This window comes from Macaca thibetana, chromosome 6, assembly GCF_024542745.1.
Source record: "Macaca thibetana thibetana isolate TM-01 chromosome 6, ASM2454274v1, whole genome shotgun sequence".
Classification (NCBI taxonomy): domain Eukaryota; kingdom Metazoa; phylum Chordata; class Mammalia; order Primates; family Cercopithecidae; genus Macaca; species Macaca thibetana.
Genome location: NC_065583.1, coordinates 31,839,092 through 31,861,096, shown reverse-complemented (window position 1 = coordinate 31,861,096; position 22,005 = coordinate 31,839,092). Strand labels below are relative to the sequence as shown.

Here is a 22,005-nt window from a genome sequence, read left to right as displayed (position 1 = left end):
TGGACAATAGATTATACGATCACCCTAGCTGCCGCAGGAGCTGGGGCAAGACATTGCTCCTCCCGGAGTCTCAGTTTCCTCATCTGTACAGTGGGCCTGGCTACCTATTTCATAGAAATGTGGATCACTTTTCACTTAATAGCATCCTTCCATGTGGCAGAAACTGTCTTGGACTCTGGAGGATCCAGGGGATAACAAAATGAGGTTCCTGCTCTCCTAGTAAATAAGCAAGATAATTTTAGAAATTTGATTTATATCAGGAAGTCAGGAAGGGCCTTTCTGAGGAGGTGGAATTTGAGATAAGGGATGAGGAATGAGAGCGGGCCACAAAGGGAGCTGAGGGAAGAACATGCCAGGTTAAGGGAACAGCAGTGCAAAGGCCATGGGGAAAGAGATAACTGGCAAAGGGAACGGAATGGAGCTCAGGTGCAGGTCGTGTTCTATAAACTGCGAAGAGCCCCAGCAGTTATTTTCCTCCTAGAGGGTTTTAAAATACTCTCCCATCCTTTATCTGAAATGATCCTCAAAATAACTCCAAAAAGGCAGGGCAGAGTTTTTTTTTTTTCCTTTTAATTTTAATTTTTTTTTTTAGACGGAGTCTTGCTTTGTCGCCCAGGCTGGAGTGCAGTGGCACAATCTCTGCTCACTGCAACCTCCGCCTCCCAGGTTCAAGCAATTCTTGAACCTCAGCCTCCTGAGTTGCTGGCATCACAGGTGTGCGCCACCACACCCGACTAATTTTTTTGTTGTTGTTTGAGATGGAGCCTCACTCTGTCACCAGGCTGGAGTGCAGTGGCGCAATCTCAGCTCACTGCAACCTCTGCCTCCTGAGTTCAAGCGATTCTCCTGCCTCAGCCTCCCTAGTAGCTGGGATTACAGGCACCTGCCACCATGCCCAGCTAATTTTTTGTATTTTTAGTGGAGATGGGATTTCCCTATGTTGGCCAGGCTGGTCTTGAACTCCTGACCTCAGGTGATCCACCCACCTCAGCCTCCCAAAGTGCTGAGATTACAGGCTTGAGCCACGACACCTGGCCACGCCTGGCTAATTTTTGTATTCTTAGTAGAGACGGGGTTTCACCATGTTGGCCAGACTGGTCTAGAACTCCTGACCTCAGGTGATCCACCTGCCTCGGTCTCCCAAAGTGTTGGGATTACAGGTGTGAGCCACTGCACCTAGCCTAATTTTAATTTTAAAACTCTAATTAGAGACGAGGTTTTGCTGTGTTGCCCAGGCTAGTCTTGAATTCCCAAGCTCAAGCTATCGTCTTTCCTCAGCCTCCCTAAGTGCTGGAATTACATGCATGAGCCACAGTGCCTGACCCAAAGATGTATTATTATTAGTATTGTTATTATTGTTTTTTGAGAATGAGTCTCACTCTGTCTCCCAGGCTGGAGTGCAGTGGCGAGATCTCACGCTGCAACCTCCACCTCCCGGGTTCAAGCGATTCTCCTGCCTCAGCCTCCTGAGTAGCTGGGGTTACAGGTGCATGCCACCATGCCCAGCTAATTTTCATATTTTTAGTAGAGACAAGGATTCACCATGTTGGTTAGGCTGGTCTCGAACTCCTGACCTAGTGATCTGCCTGCCTCAGCCTCCCAAAGTGCTGGGATTACAGGTGTGAGCCACTGCGCCTGGCCAAAGATGTATTATTAATCCTGCTTTACAGAACAAAAAAATCCTTATGAGTTATCTTTGCATATTTTTCCAAAATGGACCCACTATATTTCTATGCTTAAATTTAATCTGATGTATCTCCATGATTTTTTATTGCTTTTGATGTTAGGAATCTTTCAGAAATCAGAGACCTCTTTAGGCACATCTTCCCATTGTGATATTTAATTCGGTAGTTAAGTAATCATGTGTACTGCTTTTGCATCTATATTCATAAAAGATATTGATCTGTAGTTTTCTTGTGATGACTTTGTCTGGTTTTAGTATCAAAGTAGTGCTGGCCTCACAGACCGAGGTGGGAAGTGTTCCCTCCTCTTCTGTTTTTTTGGAAGATGTTGTAAGAATTGTGTTAGTCCTTCTTCAAATATTTGATAGAATTTGCCAGTGGAGACATCTGAGTCTGGTCTTTTCTTTGTGGATAATTTTTTATTTCTAATTCGATCTCTTTACTTCTATTTCTTCTTGAATCAGTTTTAATAGTTTGCACCTTTCTAGGAGTTTGTTCGTTTTATTTGCGTTTTCTAATTTATTGCCGTTCAGTTGTTCATAGTTTCTCTCACAATCCCTTTTATTTCTTTTTTTTTTTTTTTTTTGAGACGGAGTCTCGGTCTGTCGCCCTGGCTGGAGTGCAGTGGCCGGATCTCAGCTCACTGCAAGCTCCGCCTCCCGGGTTTACGCCATTCTCCTGCCTCAGCCTCCCGAGTAGCTGGGACTACAGGCGCCCGCCACCTCGCCCGGCTAGTTTTTTGTATTTTTTAGTAGAGACGGGGTTTCACCGTGTTAGCCAGGATGGTCTCGATCTCCTGACCTCGTGATCCGCCGGTCTCGGCCTCCCAAAGTGCTGGGATTACAGGCTTGAGCCACCGCGCCCGGCCAATCCCTTTTATTTCTGTAAGTGACCCCTCTTTTCTTTTTTTTTCTTTTTTCTTTTTTTTTTTTTTGGAGGTGTAGTCTTGCTCTGTCACCCAGGCTGGAGTGCAGTGGCACAATCTCAGTTCACTGCAACTTCTGCCTCCTGGGTTCAAGCAATTCTCCTGCCCCAGCCTCCTGAGTAGCTGGGACTACAGGCGTCTACCACCACACCTAGCTAATTTTTGTATTTTTGGTAGAGACGGGGTTTCATCATGTTGGTCAGGCTGGTCTCAAACTCCTGACCTCAGGTGATCGGCCTGCATCAGCCTCCCAAAGTGTTAGGATTACAGGCATGAGCCACCACGCCTGGCGTTATTTCTTATTTTAGTAATATGAATCGTCTCTCTTTTTTTCTTGGTCAATCTAACTAAAGTTCTCTTAATTTATTTTGTTGATCTTTCAAAGAACCGATTATTGGTTTTGTTGATTTTTCTCTATTGTTTTTCTAGTCTCTATTTTGTTGGTTTCTGTTCAAATTTTTATTATTTCTTCTTTTCTGCTTGCTTTTTCCAGTGTCTGGGTAGAGGGTTAGATTACTGATTCTAGATCTTTCTTCTTTTTTAATATAGGCATTTAACATTCTAAATTTCCCTCTGTCATGTATACCAATGTTTAACTTTTGGACTATAGGGTCTCATTGTACCCTCCCCACTCACCCTGATGAGGCTGGAGTAAAATAATCAGGCCTAGAGTCAGAGAGCCTTGGCCTGGTCCTGACACCGCCACTCAGTAAGTGACCTCTGGTGAGTCCCTGCTGCTCCTGAGTCTTAGTTGTTGTCTGTCTGTAAAATGAAGAGGCTGACCACAGCATCTCCAGGGGTCTCCTAGTCAAACTAGCTTGGGGGACAGGCTCATGTCAGACTCATCTCTGTGTGCCTTTGGATTGGACATCTGTTGTTTCTGCCTGCTCAGCACTCTCCTTTCCCTTTGGTAAGGCACCTGCTTTCCCTTTGGGGAGACATCCATTCCTCACCTTCTATTCAAACTTTTTTTTTGTGCCAGGGACCCCTCTGACAGCCCATAGAAGACCATGGATCCCTCCTCAGATTGATATCTTATTTTTATTTTATTTTATTTTGTTTTTTTTTGAGACAGGGTCTCACTCTGTTGCCTAGGCTGGAGTGCAGTGGTGTGATCTTGGCTCACTGCAGTCTCCATCTCCCAGGTTCAAGTGATTCTCCTGCCTCAGCCTCCTAACTAGCTGGGACTACAGGCGTGCGCTACCATGCCCAGGTAAGTTTTGTATTTTTAGTAGAGACAGGGTTTCACCATGTTGCTCAGACTGGTCTTGAGTTACTGACCTCAGGTGATCTGCCTGCCTCGGCCTCCCAAAGTGCTGGGATTACAGGTGTGAGCCACCATGCCCGGCTTCATTGATTTTTTTAAATGGTATGACATATACTACATATGGTCTAAAGGAAGCCAATTATATTGAAATAGTTATGAAATTATTAGGAAAACAGATTTTTCACATAGAGATATTTGTACTTCTTGATTAGCACAATAAAAAACAAGCACTACTTGGCCTAATAACTAGAATAATTTCTAACTAGTGCTAACATAAGTGATATTTTAAGATACCTGTGACAATTGTGATGTGATATGAAATATCTGTGATCTCTATTGGTGACAAAGTTATAGGTAATTATTTTTACACAAACTATTGCTCTATTGCCCAGGCTGGAGTGCAGGTGTGATTGTGGCTCACTGGAGCCTCGACCTCCTGGGCTCAAGCCATTCTCCCACCACAGCCTCCTGAGTAGCTGGGACTTCTATGCCTGGCTAATTTATTTTTTCTGTAGAGATGAAGTCTTACTATGTTGCCAGGCTGGTAATTTTAATACTACCATGATTCGTTGGCTACATTTATAACAGGGGGGAAAAAAAAAAAGCTAAATTTCAGTTAGAGATTAGTGAAAAGAGAGATTTTTTTTTTCTCTCACCCAAATTAATGGTTCCTTACTAAGAAGCCCTGGTTTGGGGGGTTGATATCAAACTGCTTGACTCCCAGATTCCGAGGTAGCCATATAACCCAATACTGGTCAATCAGAGCAGGAATTGGATAAGAGTTTTGAATCAAATGGATGAAATCAGAATTGGGCCTGGCATGGTAGCTCATGCCTGTAATCCCAGCACTTTGGGAGGCCCAGGCAGGCGAATCATGAGGTCAAGAGATCGAGACCATCCTGGCCAACATGGTAAAACCCTGTCTCTACTAAAAACACATAAATTAGCTGGGCGTAGTAACATGCGCCTGTAGTCCCAGCTACTTTGTAGGCTGAGGCAGGAGAATCGCTTGAACACAGGAGGCAGAGGTTGCAGTGAGCCAAGATCGTGCCACTGCACTCCAGCCTGGCGACAGAGCAAGACTCCATCTCAAAAAAAAAAAAAAAAAAAAAAAAAAAAAAGAAAGCAAGCAAGAAAGAAAGAAAAAGAAAACATAATTAATCCAGGACTTTTGCTGGACAACTGGGAGAATTTCTTCTGCGGGGCTTGCTAAGAGGTTTGGGTTTAGCCTGCAACATGTCACCTCGCTGTCACCAGGAAAGAACCTGACTCAGAATCAAGCCAACACAGAAGAAAGCAGAGCTGAGAAATGAACATCCACATCTTTCTGACAACATCCCTCCCTTTAGTGTGTTAATTATGTAAGCCCATATATTATCTGTTAAAGCCGGTTTGCGTAGGGTTTTCCGTTCATTGCAACCAAAGGAGTCACAACTAGTATAGTCCCAGGAAGCTTGGCAGAATGCCTGCCCCAAAGTAGGTTGCCCATGAAGGAATGAGGAATGAATTTCAAACAATGTAGCAACATGATTAATGTTATTCACTGAACTCATGTAGGTAGATCTGGCTCAATTGTGTATTAAAAGATGAAGACTCAAAGTAAGCATTCCATAGGCTTTTATTGTTTAAATGAATGAAAGAACTCATCCATTGTCATCATTTTATTAACAAATTATCCCCAGCTTTGCATATTCTTTAGTGATCCAATCAGGACCACACAACCAAATGGAGAATGCAAGTCTAGAATCATGATGGACTAATAGTTACAAATGAAGTTTGTGGCACACTCACACGGGGAAAACCATGCAGCAATGTAAAGGAAGAAGGTAGATCTATGTGTACTGATATGGGAAGACTTCCAAGACACTCTAAGAAGGAAATTACAAAATAGTAATCACATTAAGAAGCCGTTCTCAGCTGAGCGTGGTGGCTCATGCCTGTAATCCCAGCACTTTGGGAAGCCGAGGCGGATGGATCGCCTGAGGTCAGGAGTTTGAGACCAGCCTGGCCAACATAGTGAAACTCCATCTCTATAAAAATATAAAAAGTTAGTTGGGCGTGGTGGCGGGTGCCTGTAATCCCAGCTACTAGGGAGGCTGAGGCAGGAGAATCGCTTGAACCCAGGAGGCAGAGGTTGCAGTGAGCCCAGATTGTGCCATTGCACTCCAGCCTGGGCAACAAGAGTGAAACTCTGTCTAAAAAAAAAAAAAAAAAAAAAAAAAGATGCTCTTCTCATAAAAACAAAATCTCCCAAACAAAATCTTGAGTTTCTCTATGAACCTAAATGAGTGTAAATCAATAAAAAGTTCTAGAAGTCCACTCATGAAACGCTCATAGTGGGTACCTCTAGCAAGGGAATGGTCACAGAGCCTTGTCCTTTCTCTGTTGTTTCCAATTTTTATACAAGGATAAAATAGTTGTGTTACTTGTGTAATTTAAAATAATTTCTAATTTTAAAATGAAATAATAAAACAACTCTGACAGAAGGGAGAATATTCCTTTCATGTTTTTCCCCCTCAAGTGTCTGTCAGGATTCTTGGGGAAGCTGAGGAAACCAGGGCTGTGACTGTGATATTCTGCTATACCTAAGGTCTGTGCCCATGATGCTCTGCTGCATCCATGATGCTGTGCCCATGATGCCATGTCATGCTCTCTGTACCTTTCCATGCCTGTGACGCCATGCCCGCTCCCTGGGATTCTGTAGTTCTCCTGGCTGCTCTAGAAGCCAAGGAGATTCTACCCCATGTAAAATGCTCCCGGGGTGGCCTACTGACCTGGATTCTCCTCTCAACATCCTGACCCCAACCACCTCTGCTGCCAAACTACACATGGCCCAGGTGACTTCTCCCACAAATGGGAGAGGGAATCAGAGCATTTCATAGTCAGAGCAGAGGCCCTGGGGAGATGCCCGTCTGCAACAGATTTGGGACAAATGATCCAGTTCAAGTCCATCACTGTGCAGAGTGGGATTGTGAGCCTCAGAGTGGACAGAAGATTCATCCAACTGTGGGTTCAGTGCCAGCCAGAGTGGAACTCCACCCTGACTCCCAGTTCAGAGCTCATTTTGGTGTGGAGTCCTGAAGTCCCACCATCGTGGTTATCCCTTGCTTGGTCTCCAAAATGTCCCTGTTCCAATATATATCTGTTACTTAAATAACACGTTTGCAACATAGCTATCAGAGGGGTTGGTTTTTATTTAGAAAGAAGCTGGTAAGTTATATTTTATTTATTATAAAGACAAAATTGTAACAGCACAAATGAAAATATTATTAATAAAAGAAATTCTTTCTGCCACCCTGATCATGTCTCATTTGTTCACATTGCTTAATGTCATTCTAACATACACACTTTATGTGTACATTTATGCATACAGTTGTAACCTTTTTATATACATTTTATCATCTTTTTTCACTCAGTGTTATTTTTTCTGTTTTTAAGGAGCTGAATTCAGAAGACAATGTTACACATTTCTTTTATATAGCTTTCTACCTTCTGCAGAGTATTTCATCAAGTAAGTAAACCACTACACCTTCATAGTTTTTGTATCATGAAATATTTTAATCATACAGAAAATCTCAAGGAACAATATACCACACATATTTAACAAATATTGATATTTCTAAGCTTGGCATAGTGGTGTGTGCCTATAGTTCCAGCTATTCACTTGGGAGGCTGAGGCAGGAGGATCGCTTGAGCCCAGGAATTTTAGGCTGTGGTGTGCTATGCTGGTTAGGTATCTGCACTAAGTTTGGGATCAATATGATGACCTCCTGGGAGCAGGGGACCACCAGGTTGCCTAATGTGGGGTGAACCAGCCCAGGCTGGAAATGGAGCAGGTCAAAATTCCCGTGCTGATTAGTTGAGGAATGGCATCTGTGAATAGCTATGACTTTCCATTCTGGGCAACATAGCGAGACCCTGTCTCTTAAAAAAATAAAGATATATTTACAGGTACAGTTGGAGCTTTCTTCTGCATGATGTACTCAAGTCCACCCCAGGATGGACTATATAATTTTCAGGGCCCAGTGCAAAATGAAAATGCATTATTCAAAAATCATTATGAATTTAAAGACAGCAACAGCGGAGCATTAAACCAAGCATAGAGCCCTTCTGAGTACAGATCTCAATGCTACTGTACAGGTGACACACCCGGGAAGCCAGCCCTAGTTCCCCATCTCCTCTCACTTTCCTAACATCGATCTGTGTCTTCATTGTCCCATGTTTATGCTTTTACTTTGTATACATGCATTGACCAATATTATGGAGTATTGTTACATGTTTTAAAATATTGCATAAATGACATCATACTGTATGTATCCCTAGGCTGCTTGTTTGTCTTACTCTTTTTGAGAGGTATCTGTGTGGAATCATAGAGATGTTATTTATTTTCACTATCATCTAATATTCCATTGTGAGATCTCACCGCAGTTCATTTTTCTGGTACCCTATATTTTTATCATAATTAACAGTACTGAGGTGAACGGTTCTCTGTGCATGTATGTGAGTTTCTGTCTGTCTGTCGCTAGGTGTGGAATTGAACTGTTCTGCTTTGCTGGATGTTGAAGTTATTTCCAAGTTTTTGCTTGGCACCAATGTGCTCCCCCGGGGTGTTTTCCTTTGGATGTTCCTAAGTCACCTGAAAAGCTTCCCTTGGGAGACTTTCCTCTGAGCTACCTTTCTTCTAAGATCACCATCCACACAGTCAGAAACTGTGTGCCCTGACCCTTTCCTTTTATTCCCTCACCACTTCTAACCTATTGCCAAAGCCAATGGATTCCCACTCTAAAATAAGGCTTTAACCCATCCTTCCTCCATTTCCTTCCTGCTACTTCTGTTATCTTGGTTCAGGAACCCCCGCTCCCCTAGACTCCTTTTCCAACTCCTAACTTGTCCCTCAACCCCTCCAGTCTCCAGTCCCCAACTTTCTTCACTGAAGGACTCATTACACACTACCAAGTTGCATGGTGACATGCAGTGCTCCCATGCACATTGTAGAGATCAGAGCTGTGAGTTACATGACAGTCAGATTGCATCGTAGTCACCATTTGTGGACCTGTAGCATGGTACCTGGTACCCAATAGAATCTAAAAATATCTGTTGATCAAAGGATGAATAAACGTCATGCTGTCATTTTCCTATCTTTTGGATCACTCAGGATAAATTCGCCAAAGGAGCATTATTGATGACTTAGGATAATGAATGTAAAGTTCACAGTCCTGTGTAAACTGAATTTGATCCACACAAAACTTTAGGTCAGTTGAGACCAGCCTGGGCAACAGAAGGAGACCCTGTCTCTACAAAAACATAAATAAGTTAGCTGGACAAGGTGGTATGTCTACTGTCCTTACTACTTGGGAGGCTAAGTAGGGAGGATCACTTAAGCACAGGAAGTTGAAGCTGCGGTGAGCTATGCTCACATCAGCACACTTCAGTCTGTGTGACAGAACGAAACCTTGTCTCTAAATAAAAATATATAATTAAAATATAAAATATATATAATAAAAATATATAATTGAAAAAACTCTAGGTCAGGTACAACAGATAGGATGACCCTTACCAAGAAGTGGTTTTCCCAAGATCCCAAAGCCGATAAGAGACAAAGTATAAAGAATAACAGGTACTCAGGTATTCTTTCCATCTGCTTGTCTTATTTCATAGGTGCCCTACATTGAGTTTAGAAATAACTTAATATAAACTATGTTGCCCTTTAATGTCAGGTGACTGTCTCTTTAAATGTTGCGGTTCTGACACAAATATACATCATTCTAATGTGTGTGTGTATATATATATATGTAAAATGTGTATATATATTTAAATAATAACCTGATAGAATTTGTATCTCTCTAGAAAAGAAAGAACTCTCATCTCTGGGCCTTTGTTTATCCGTCTATTAAATGGGCATAAGGAGGGTCCTGTCTAGGATCTTTTGCTCCATGAGTAGATAAGGAAAAAGCACACTTTTCTATCCCTATCTAATTTTGTTGCTCCCATGCTCTGTGCAGTCATTTATGGGGCTGAGGAGGATGAAGGAGGAGGATTTACGAGGCTCTTGCAAAACTGGGAAACAGTAATAACTGACATTATAGCTGCTAATGCCCCTTACCTGCTGATTTGAAAGCGCTTTAATCACTTGTAGCCTATGAAACAGAAAGTGATCTGCTAGCTATTTCCCCCAAATGCATTGGTGAGTTCATAGGTTAACCCTACAGGAAGAAGAGAGCATTGCTAAACACAAAGAGCCTTGCTTCATGGGCTTTCAAGAGTCAAAGGCCCCAATCATTGACTCTGAGACCCTCAAATGCTACCATCTAGCTGATGTTGTTCTAAAGGATCAGCCCTGAGGAGAAGTTCATCCTATGGAAGCCATCTGAGCACTCCACACACCATCTGAAGCCCTGGCTTCCAGTTCTGGCTCTGCCACTAAAGGGCCGTGTGACCTTAGCCACATTCCTCTACCTATACAGTGAAGCTGGTGGAAAACACCTTTCCACTGCCCCTCCACAGTTCTAAAGTTCTATCATTCAATGGGAGGTGGAGATGGTTTTCAGCATCAACAATACAAAGCAGGCAGCTTTTTAGTTCCTCTTGGCCTGAGTCCCTGCCTCCTGGACAGAAGCTGGGAAATAGATGAGCATCTGGCTCCCTGGCCTGGGTCACAGAATCACAGAATCGTGGGTGGCTGGCAGGAAGCCTCTGCGTTTATCAAGACCCACGTCCTACCTCCCTCCCTCATTCAACACAAATTTACTAAGCAGTTGCGTTGAACAGAATGTGGGCAGAGATGGCGGCTGTTGTGTTCACCAATTTATCCATGGCATCTAGCGCAGTGGGTGGCACATAGTAGCTGCTCACTACATATCTGCTGAATAGTGTCTCATCTCCTACAATAGAGTCACCTAAGGGAGCCTATTAAGCACAGATTCCTGGGCCCACCCCAGACCTCCTGAATTGGAATCTCTGGCGATAGAGCCCAAGTGACTGTCACGCCCTCCAGAGTTTGAGAACCACAGCTGTATGTAGTGTCTGAATAAAGCATTATCTTGCTATCGGAAAGGAGAAAATGCTGATGTTTCAACTTTTGAGCATTTGTCGGTAGTGACTAAAGTATTCAAGTCAAATAGGTTCATTTTGCTGTAGCCATTTCCATGGAGCCTGGCGATCTCTGTGCTTTGCACTAGGTATGCACAAGGCTCACTTTCACTAATCTTGAGGGAGACGAGGCTGATAAAAACAGGCAGAGAAGATAGGAGTCAAGCCACACAATGTCCAAGCTTGGCATTATTATTGCCCTTCACTTGGAAGTTACCAAACAGGAAATGTGCTGCCCTTCTAGCTTTCATGGGGAGGTTAGATGCTATGAGATTTTTCACCCTCCCTTTCCAGTGTCTGTAGCTTGGACTGTGTACACACCTGGGTTCATATCTGAGCTGTTGACTCTATGTAGTCCGGGGCCAATCACTTTAACCCCCTTTAAACTTTTGTTTCTTCAGTCATAAAATGGACATCATGATTTACCCTATGGAGGGTTGCTGGAAGGATGAGAGATGCTATAAACTCAGGCGCTGGGCACATGCTCAGAACAGAAAAGCTCTAAGTTTTGGTTGATGTCTATAAACTGCCATAACATTTGGGATGCAGGACTCTGCAGAGGTTCATCTAGGCTAGCTCCTTCTTTTTTCTTTTTTTTGAGACAGAGTCTTGCTCTGTTGCCCAGGCTAGAGTGCAATGGCACAGTCTTAGCTCACTGCAACCTCTGCCTCCTGGGTTCAAGCAATTCTCCTGCCTCAGCCTCCCTAGTAGCTGGGATTATAGGCAGGTACCACCACACCCAGCTAATATTTTTAAATTTTTAGTAGAGATGGGGTTTCACGCTGTTAGTCAGGATGGTCTAGATCTCCTGACTTCGTGATCAGCCTGCCTCAGCCTCCCAAAGTGCTGGGGTTACAGCTGTGAGCCACTGCGCTTGGTCTGCTCCTTCTTTTTTTTTTTTTTTCTTTTGAGAAGAAGGCTCGCTTTTGTCCCCAGGCTAGAGTGCACCCAACCGACCACTCCTTCATTTTTTTTTTTTTTTTTTTTGGAGACGAAGTTTCGCTCTTGTCCTCAGGCTCACTGCAACCTCTGCCTCCCGGGTTCAAGCGATTCTCCTGCCTCAGCCTCCTGAGAAGCTGGGATTACAGGCGCCTGCCACCATGCCTAGCTAATTTGTGTATTTTTAGTAGAGATGGGGTTTCACTATGTTGGCCAGGCTGCTCTCGAACTCCTGACCTCAGGTGATCCACCTGCCTCGGCCTCCCAAAGTGCTGGGATTACAGGCGTGAGCCACCAGGCCAGGCTGCTCCTTCAGTTTATAGATAAGAAAATAGCCTCAGAGAAGAGAAGCAAATGGCACAAGATCATCTAGCACCTCAGGCTTTTTGAGGGCTTTTTTTTTTTTTTTTTTTTTTGAGATGGGGTCTCAGGCTGGAGGGCAGTGATGATCACAGCTCACTACAGCCTCAACCTCCTGGGCTCAAGTGATGCTCCCATCTTAGCCTCCAACGTAGCTGGGACCATGAGTGTGCACCATAACCCCTGGCTAATTTTTTTTTTTTTTTTTGGTATTTTTTGTAAAGATGGGATCTCCCTATGTTGCCCAGGCTGTTCTCAAACTCCTAGACTCAAGTGATCCTCTGGCCTCAGCCTTCTACTGTTGGGATTACAGGCATGAGCCACCACACCCAGGCCAGGACTTTTAATCTCAGTTAAGAACTTCACATTTTTCCACTGGCCAGAGGAACTTCAAATTCCTCCATGAGGCTGAGACTCTGTGAGCGACCTGTGATGAAGGAATTTCTGGGACAATATGCTTTTGAAAAGGAGGCTAGATATCTCAGGTGAGGCCCTTTCTTGCCTAAGTTTCTTGCCAGCCAGAAGACTGTTGTGAGGATATAGTGATTGGCGAGAAAGTCCTTGACATTGGGCAATGTGTGGCTTTTCTACCAACATGGGAGTTTTAAAAACAAAAAAGCCTCTGAGAAAGTGCTGTCGGGCCTTCCCTGGCAAGGCAATGAATGGCAGCTCTGCAAGGACCAAGGCTAGAGATGGCTGGCTTTGGGAATACTTCAAAGTTTGGTCATCCAAAGTTTGGCCTCTGGGCTGTAAAGGACACACCACCGGTCAGGGGCCAGGCTGGGCCTGGAAGGGACATCTCCGGAAACCATCCCACAGGACTCTGACTCTGGTGCCCAGGAGAGTAGCAAAAAAATGGGGTCTTGGGAGAGTTCAAGTCCTTAGCGCTAATGGCGATGACATTGGTGATGTTGGTGATGACTATAGTGATGATGGGCATTTCCTGCCTGCAAGATTCAGGGCCAGGCAACTGACTTTACATGAATTGCATTGTTTCATTCAATCCATCCTCATAAGATCCCTATGTGGAGCAAGCAGTACCATTGCTATCCCCACTTTACAGATGAGGAAACTGAGGCTCAAAGAGGTTAAGTAAATGACCAAGGGCACATAGCTAGTTTGCACCAGGATTCAAATCTGAATGTATTGTAGTCCAAAGTCAGTCAGCAGCCTGTAAGTGCTGGAAAAAAGGCAAGTAACATTGGCTAGTGCCTTCAAGGGATATATATTTCTTATTCCCATTTTAACAGAAGGGAAACAGAACAGAGCGCTTAGCATATTCTCCATGAGGTCAGGCACTGGGCCAAGCACTTTACATATATTATCTCCTCAATCATCAAAACATCCCTATGAAGTAGGTGGTTTTTTGGTCCCCATTTGTGTAGATGAGGAAACTGAGGCCTGAGACTAAATGACTTGCTATGGTTCCAAATCAAGCAGTGTGACTCCAGGGCCCATGCTCTTCACCCCCTGAACAAACCAGATGTTCCAGTATCCAGATGCAGGGTTTAAACAGAACCCAGGACTCCTGACTCCTAGTCTAGGGCTCTGAGGCTAGAGGCAGGCTCTCTGTTGGAATGCATTGTTCCTTAAAAGCACACTGGCCTTAAGCCCAAGGAGTGAAATCACGCCCTGCGGTTCTGGGAACCTCAGACTGGAGAAGGAAGCTTTTGCCCTGGTGTTCAAGTCTCAGCAGGTGTGCTGGGGACTCTCCCTCTGTTTCCTTCTCCTGCTGGAAGGGAGCCCTTGCTAGGTGGGCAGGGTGGGGCAGCCCTTATGAGTGTAGGGTGGGAGGAGGGCAGGAGGCAGGTGTGCCCAATAAAACAGACCTAAAGCTTCCCGCCTTCTTGCCTTCATCCAGGCAGTGCCCTCATCTCCTGTCTGGCAAACAACAGGGCATGATGATGAGAGTTCAAGTTTGGAGTCAGGAGGTTTGAGTTCTGGTTCTGGCTCAGGCAGTCACTCCATGTACACACTGACAGTCAGTTTCCTTATCTGTATAATGCGTGGTGGTGGTGGCAGAGAATCAAAATTCTCCAGCCTTTTCAGTTAACACATCATCTATTAAGTGCCTACTGTGTGCCAGGAACTGCGGATACAGCAAGTGCAAAAGCAGATTTAGGCCCTGCTTTCATGATGTTAGCGTCTTGTAAGACAGATACAAAGATTAAGTCTTCACTGCAACAAATGTAAAATGGCAACTGTGACCAGCTTTTAGAGAAAAAAGGCCTGCTGATGGAGCTAAGGGAGCCCATGATGGTGGGGGTGGAAGGAGAGGAAATGGCTTGACAGTCCGAGGGGTAATAGGGAAAGATGCCCTGAAGAGATTACTAGGTGAATGGCTGCTGGGTGTACAAGCCCGTTGTGAGTGGGCCTGCGGAGGCTGGCAGGAGCCCAGCCCCTTCATGCATTGTGGGCATTGGTAAGAGAAGTTTTTTGGGGGAAGGGTGTTGGGGGACGATGAGAGACATATATGATCAGGTTTAGCACAGAATGTAGGCAAACGCACCCTTCAAGTAAAAGATAAAAATGCCTCCTCCTCCAAGGAGACTTTCTTGATTTCTTTTCTTTTGATCTATGGTATTTCTCCCTCCTTCTCTGGCCTTGTAGCCTGGGTAGAGAAACTCAATCCTCCAGGGGAGTAAGACCTGAGCTTTCCCTTCCTGCAACTGATGTGAGCTGTAGCTTCAAACGAGGTCCTATGCCTTCTTGAGCCTCAGTTTCCCCAGCTGTGCAGAAGCAGGTTGTCTCGCAGGGTCCGCCCAGCGCTAACGCAACGTGATTCGTTCTGGCAGGAGCCGGGGGCTGCCCGCATTGCTGCGCAGGCATCGGGCTGCTGGCTGGGGCACCGCCACCCGGCTGCCTGTGCTTTACCCCCTGCTGAGAGCTGCGGGAGCCGGTCTCGGCGCCAGACGCGGCGCAGGAAAGTGGGTGAGCGACCCCCGGCTCCCGCGGGCGCCGCGCGGCCCCGCCCCCGCAGCCAGCGGCCCTGCGGCAGCCGGGGGCTCGAGCTCCGCCCTCCGCCTCCCGCCGGCCTCACTCCCTCCTCCCTCCTCCTTTGCTCGCTCGCTGGCTCCCTCCCCTCGGGCCGGCTCGGCGTTGACTCCGCCGCACGCTGCAGCCGCGGCTGGAAGATGGCGGGGAACGACTGCGGCGCGCTGCTGGACGAAGAGCTCTCCTCCTTCTTCCTCAACTATCTCGCTGACACGCAGGTACGGCCGGCCGGGGCTGCGGGCCCAGGGCCAGGGGTGCTGAGCTGCGGGGGCCGCAGCCGCAGCCGCGGAGGCCGGGAGGCAGCGGTGGGCGCCCTGAGGTAACTGGGGGTTCCAGGCTGCAGAGCCCCCCTTCCAGGCGCCCTGCGATGCGCTTCGTTACCGGGGCAGGGAGCCGGAGGTTTCCCGGCGCGTGCTGGAGCGCTGGGGGCGCTACTGCCGCTGGGGAGGGTCTAGCTTTGGCCGCTTGGAGTCTGCCCCCCCGCGGGCAGACCTGGGGGGTACCGCGCTTCCTTTGGGAGGTGTAGGCGCGCCACGGTGTGAGGTACCCTCAGGCTGGCGCTGGGTGCTGGAGGCGCGCCGTCAGCTCCCGGCACTTGCTGCCGTACTTTCACGTGGACTTGTGGCCCCGGCACGGGTGCTTGCTCCGGTCTCCGGAGTACCCTAGTCCTCCAGGCTCTAGTCACCCGAGTGCTGTTGCTGGCCCCCCTAGGTTTTCTACCCGCGCCCGCAGCGCGGAGTTTCCTGCCAGTTGCCGGCTAAAGGCATAGGGGTCTGCGGGGCACGTGGACACGCGGGCGGAGACAGCGTCTTCCTGGTTTCGCTATCGGGCGGAGCCCCCTGGGGGGAAAAGCCAGGCTGGATGGGGGCGGAAGGACTGTCTGGGGGCGCAAGGACTGTCTGGGGGCGCCTGGGTCCCCCTGCGGTGCGCGGCCCTGGTGCGCGCTCCACGATGCTGGGGGAAGGGAAGGCGAGGCGGAGTCCCAGGCTCTGGCTGAGCCCGGGAGCCCCACTGGCGACACGCGCGTGACAGGAGAGGGTGCTCTGGTGTGCCAGGGCGCGGGGGAGCGAGGAAGCTGGTGGCTTGGAGACTGGGAGAGGGGTGCTGCTGGGACAAGCAGCCACCAAAAATGTCAGCACGAGGCGTGCGCGCCCCCCACCTCTTCCCCCATTTTCCCCACCCAATGCCTGTTGCAAGCATAAAGTTTGGCTCCAGAGTTAGGGCTTTTTTCTCTGGGCGCCCGGCTGCGGGTCATTGGGAAGCTGGAGATGCGGCGGAACCTCGGAGGAGTCCCCGGGTGCTGGCACACGCCTGGGCACGGAGAGGGGCAGCCGGGCGGAACCGGGCGCGGCTCGCGGGGGCTGATTTGATACCTGGAGTGGGAGCGCCGGTGCCGGCCCGTTTTGCATAACAGTGGAAGGGAGGGGGAAGGCGGAGATGTGGGGAGGGAGGTGGGAGGAGAGAGAGGGAAACTTTGCTTCTTGTTATAATCTGCCTGTCTTTGGGCGGCAGCAGCTGTCATGGGACCGGGTGGGCGGGGAGAGGCTTGCAAGCTGACTCCTTGCGGTGAAACGCGACTTGGAGGGGACGCCGCAGCCGAGACGTTCAGCTCCGGGCGGACTCCGGGTGGCGACTTCGGGCTGGCGGCTGGGACGGCGTGGCGTGGCAGGGTGTCGCCAAGAGGAAGCCCGCCACGCGGGAGGCAGGCCGGCCCTGGCCCGCTGCAGACGCCGCTGCGTAGGGGAGCCGCTGGGCCGCGTGGTCGGTGGCGGGCGCGCTTGGGTGGGTTCGTGGCTGAGGCCGGAGGGGCTAGTGGCGTGTGATTGCGCTTCTTGAGGTCGGGGGGAATGTGTGCTGAGTAGGTTGCGCGCGCGTGTGCATGTGTGTGTGTGTGTGTGTGCACACGCCGCGCGCGCCGGGCGCGTACCTTTACCTCTGACGAAACTGCGGTGGAGCTCCCGCCGTCGTCGCCGGGCTCCGTCACACGCCCCGCGCCGGTGTCTGCGCCGAAGGCGGGTCCCAGCCTCAGTACCCCCAGAGCCGACAGCTTGGGGCTAGCGGGCACTGAGTGCGGGAGGAGGGGCAGAGTCGCTCTTGGGAAGATTCTGTCCCCAGATCTCGAAATTGCCCGGGGTCGTCTCCAGATCTCTTGGCTGAAATGCGGATGAGGGAGGCCTGAAATAGCCGGAGACTCGTTCAGGGACCCATGTCAAGAACTGTCCGCTTTGGACCATACCCCGGATTTTAACTGGATCTTCAGTGTTTGGCTCAGCAATAATTAATTATTTTGCCCTTTAGCCGCCCAGCGAGCCTAGCTAGCAGAAATATTTCACCCAAGGAGACTAGAAAATTGAATAATCAGGTGTTAGCAGGAGCAGTGCAGTGAAAGTTAATCTGGGTCGTTTGCCTTTTTTTTTTGTTTAACCACGTGACAGGCGGAGGATCTTCTGGTGATCTTTGCCGGCCCAACTTGGGAAATGTAATTGATAGGATGAGCTTTGAGCCGCCCCTAGAAGGCTCGGAGAGCCCAGCCGGAACAGGACCTGGGCGGGCCCAGTGTGCGCCTCCTCATTTTACAGTTGGAGAAAGAGGCTGCGAGGGGTGAGCGGCTTGTATGGGACCATGCAGCCAGAGGGTGACAGAGCCACCCAGGGCTCCTGACTCCAGGTCCTGTGTGTTACCTCGAAATAGCACTGGACTTGGAGTCAGAAGGCCTGAGTGGAGTCACCTTCCCCACTCTCTGGCTGGGTGACCCCGGAGCAAGCCATTTGAACTCTCCGAGCCTCATTTCCTCCATCTGTCAAATGGGGCTGGTGGTGCCGCAAGAGAATCCAATGGCCCAGTGGTGGGGGTGAGCATTGTTTTGCATGTGAGATGTTCTGGTTGTTCCTGCAACCCCCTCTCCTCCCCCAAACTTTCCCTGATCCTCCCCTCCTCCATCTCCCTTTGGGAGCTTTGGGGAAAGTGGATTAAATGGTAATTCATTGTCTTTGTCCCAAAAGATTGTTGTTGTCTTTGGTGGCTAATCCAGGGTTAGATTAGAGGGAGGACTTCTGTTTAGAAGACTTAACTTTTACCCATTGGGGCCAAAGTACGGAAATTTAGCAGAACAAGGATTGCGAAAGTTTCTTGGAAAGCTTTGAGGCATGAATCCCAAAGGACTGTGGGTGGCTTCACCTTTGTTCAGGCTGTGCCCCTGGCCCAGAGTGCCCTCACCCACCCGTCCTGCATGGCCTTCTCCTCTAGTAGGCTCTCCCAGCCCAGCTCGTCATGCTTTCTGTCCTCTGGTTTTCTGCATCTGTGTTATACAACCAAGCGCTTTGTGTAAGTCTGGTGTCCAGTAAGATTCTAGCACTAGGGCTGTGCCTTTTATCATTGTGCCCGCAAGGCACCTGTCAATATGCTGAGCCGTGTTCCTTTGCTTAGCTCTTGGCTAGGCACATGGATTACAGACAGGGTCGCAGCTGGGTCCTGCCAAGCAGAAGCTGCCAGGCTGGCAGAGGAGACAGCTGGGCAGTGAGTGTGGGAGAGAGGAATGCAGAGGGCTACAGCTGTGGGCAAAGGCTTTGGCCCCAAAGGCCACACAGCAAGCCCACACTAAATATGGACTATTTGGAGTTGCTTAGGGCATCAGTCATAGATGCACAAAATGTCAGAGTTGGCGGCGGGAATTTTAGAAATCATCTGTTCTAACATCTTATTTAAAAATATTTAATTATAGAATTGTTAGAAAATACTGCCAAGCATAAAGAAAAAAATGAGAAATATGTAACATGACCCAAAGATAACCACTGTTAATTGTCATGTATATTTCCAGACTGTTTCTTTCCTGTTCATATAGATCGCATCTTATTTTTAAATAATGGAGTCGCCGCGCATGGTGGCTCACGCCTGTAATCCTAGCAGTTTGGGAGGCCAAGGCGGGTGAATCACCTGAGGTCAGGAGTTCGGGTCCAGTCTGGCCAACATGGTGAAATCCCGTCTCTAGTAAAAATACAAAAATTAGCTGGGCATGGTGGCACACGCCTGTAATCCCAGCTACTTGGGAGGCTGAGGCAGGAGAATCGCTTGAACCTGGGAGGCAGAGGTTGCAGTGAGCCGAGATCACGCCACTTCACTCCAGCCTGGGCAAAAGAGCGAAACTCAGTCTCAAAAAAAAAAAGGAGTTATCCTGAATATACTGATTTGTAACTTGGAATCGCACTGTTTTGTAACTTGTTTTTTTTCTCCTCCAAACAATATGCTGTGAACATCTTTCCACATCGGTAAATATTCTACTTAGTATCTTAATGATTATATAATGTTTCATTGAAGATTGAACCGAAATGTATTTAATTAATCCTTTATCGTTACTCATTTAAGTTGTTTAATTTTATTTTGCTATTGTAAGCAATGCTAAAACGAATATCTTTTTGTGTATGTCTTTGTTCCTTCCTTTACTTTCATAGAAGTGAAATTACTCCATCAAACCCATTCCTGGATTCTCTTCTAGAAAGATTGTACTTATTTGCGTACCAGCATAGTCTGGGAACACCTTGTTTCCTATACCCAGATAACTGTTGATATTTTCATTGTTTTTCATTTTTACCGGTCTGTTCATCAATAAATTCTGTTACCCTTATTGTTTGAATGTGCATTTATTTGATTACTTGTGATGCTGAACTTCTTCCCCATATGATCATGGGTGATTTGTGGTTCTGAGTTTCTGAACTTGGCCCATTTTGTAATTGGTATCTTGTCTCCTTGTTGTTCTAAAGCTGGGACTGAGCACCCAGAAGGGGCCCCTGCCACATGGAGAACTGGGAAAATGGCTCCACACACCCCTTGAAGCCAAGGCCAACTTCTTTTTCAAATCAGTTTGTGGGTTTGGACAAGTGTATAGTGTGTGGGAGAAGGTTGAAGTGTAGCCTTCACTGGGTGCATTTGCCCATTCTTCATCTGTATAAGACTTAGGGAGAGTAACTTCTTCACCTGAGCCAAAAGGGGTCATGTTCACCAGAGACCTGGGCTCCACTTTCGTTGGGATTCCCTGGCTGGTGCTAATGATCAGGATGCCTGTGAAACCCAGGAATGGCAACGGCCCAGCAGCTGGGCCATAGGGGCTCATATTTCCTCTTTACTTTGGGGCCCTGCTCTTAGCAGCTAGTGCAGGCCAGGCAGAAGTTCCACTATGCCACGTGAGTCACCCTCTTCCTTCTTCCTTTGAAATAGAAGAAAGACTGGCTCGAGTGAGAAGCAGCCTTGCAAAGGGGGCTCAGGCTTGAAATGCATTACAAGAACATTGCAGTGTTGATCCTTGCCTTCTCCTTCATCATTGTCATCATCAGTGATGTTTACTCAGTATCCCCTAGACCCCATGCAGTTTACTGAGCCTTCTGTTTGCACTACTACATTTCATGCTCATAGAGATTGTGCAAAATGTAGGTGCTGTTGCACAGTTGTACAGATCTTACAGTTTCAGAGAACTCACTGACTTGTGGAAGACTAATTACCTTTGAGTAAGTAGAAGAGCCAGCATTAGTGGGCAGTGTTCCCAGACTACTTGACTCCAAGCTCCTTGAAGACAGGGACTACTCTCGGTTTTTGTTCATTGTTGTTTTTCTAGCACCTTGAGCTAATGAAGCCACATTGATTGTATAGAGAGAATGCAGAGGCGGGGAGCGGTGGCTCATGCCTGTAATCCCAGCACTTTGAGAGGCTGAGGCGGGCTGATCATGAGGTCAGGAGTTTGAGACCAGCCTCACCAATGTGGTGAAACCCCGTCTCTACTAAAAATACAAAAATTAGCCGGGCATGGTGGTGTGCGCCTGTAATCCCAGCTACTCAGGAGGCTGAGGCAGGAGAATCACTTGAACCTGGGAGGCAGAGGTTGCAGTGAGCTGAGATTACGCCACTGCACTCCAGCTTAGGCGACAAAGTGAGACTCTTTCTCAAAAAAAAAAAAAAAAAAAAAAAAAAAAAAAAGGGAAAGAATGCAGAACAAGTCCCTCTGCTTCTCTAGGCCTGTTTCTCAATCCTTGAAATGGGGATAATAGGCCCTAACTCTCAGGGTTGGGAGTGAAATAATACAGTGTATCTAAAATGAGCATTCATCTGCTGCTCATAAAACTTAGAATAATTCTCTCTTTGAAACACTTTAGAAGGACAGGATCAAGTATGGAGCTAATTTTCATACATGCAATCTTATTTTGCATAAAAAAGAGAAGCGTAATTCTTATTAGAGAGTCAAGGGTACCCAAATAAAGTCATTTGGAAGAAAATGATCAGGGTCAATTTCTATCTGTCCTCCTACAAGGTAGTCAGAGTGCCTCATATCCATCCCGTTGATACTCAGCTGATGCAGAATTGATTGGATTGATCTTTCTGTTCTTCTCCCCTTCTGATCTAGGTTTTTTGTCTGTTTGTAGCTAGATTCCTGCAGTTACTACCAAACAGATCTTTGCCGTACCAGACTTTGTCTTCTTCCATTTGCCCTTAGCCCTGATGGCAGATCAGTCCTCTTAGAGTGCATATCTGACATCACTCTCTTGCTCACACATCTCCCATGGCTCCCCAGTACATTTTTTTCTTTTAAGACTTTATTTTTTTAGAGCAATTTCAGGTTCACAGCAACATTGAAAAGAAGGTACGGAGATTTGCCATATACCCTTGCCCCCAACATGCATAGCCTCCTCCATTATTAACATTCCCCACCAGAGTTATAGATTTGTTCTAAATGATGAACCTACATTGACACATCGTTGTCACCC

General features: G+C 47.3%; 1 protein-coding gene across 3 annotated transcripts in view; it reads left to right on the top strand.

Moving 5' to 3' along the window:
• Positions 1-15,311: 15,311 nt before the first annotated feature.
• Positions 15,312-22,005, top strand: part of PPARGC1B (PPARG coactivator 1 beta) — a 124,559-nt gene continuing 117,865 nt past the window's right edge. For 2 of the 3 annotated variants that reach the window (XM_050793631.1, XM_050793630.1), the window contains exon 1: positions 15,312-15,474. In XM_050793631.1, coding sequence (XP_050649588.1) covers positions 15,397-15,474 — 78 coding nt within the window. In that variant the 5' untranslated portion in view covers positions 15,312-15,396. The remainder of the gene's footprint in view (positions 15,475-22,005) is intronic. The other variant, XM_050793632.1, reaches the window with a different exon arrangement.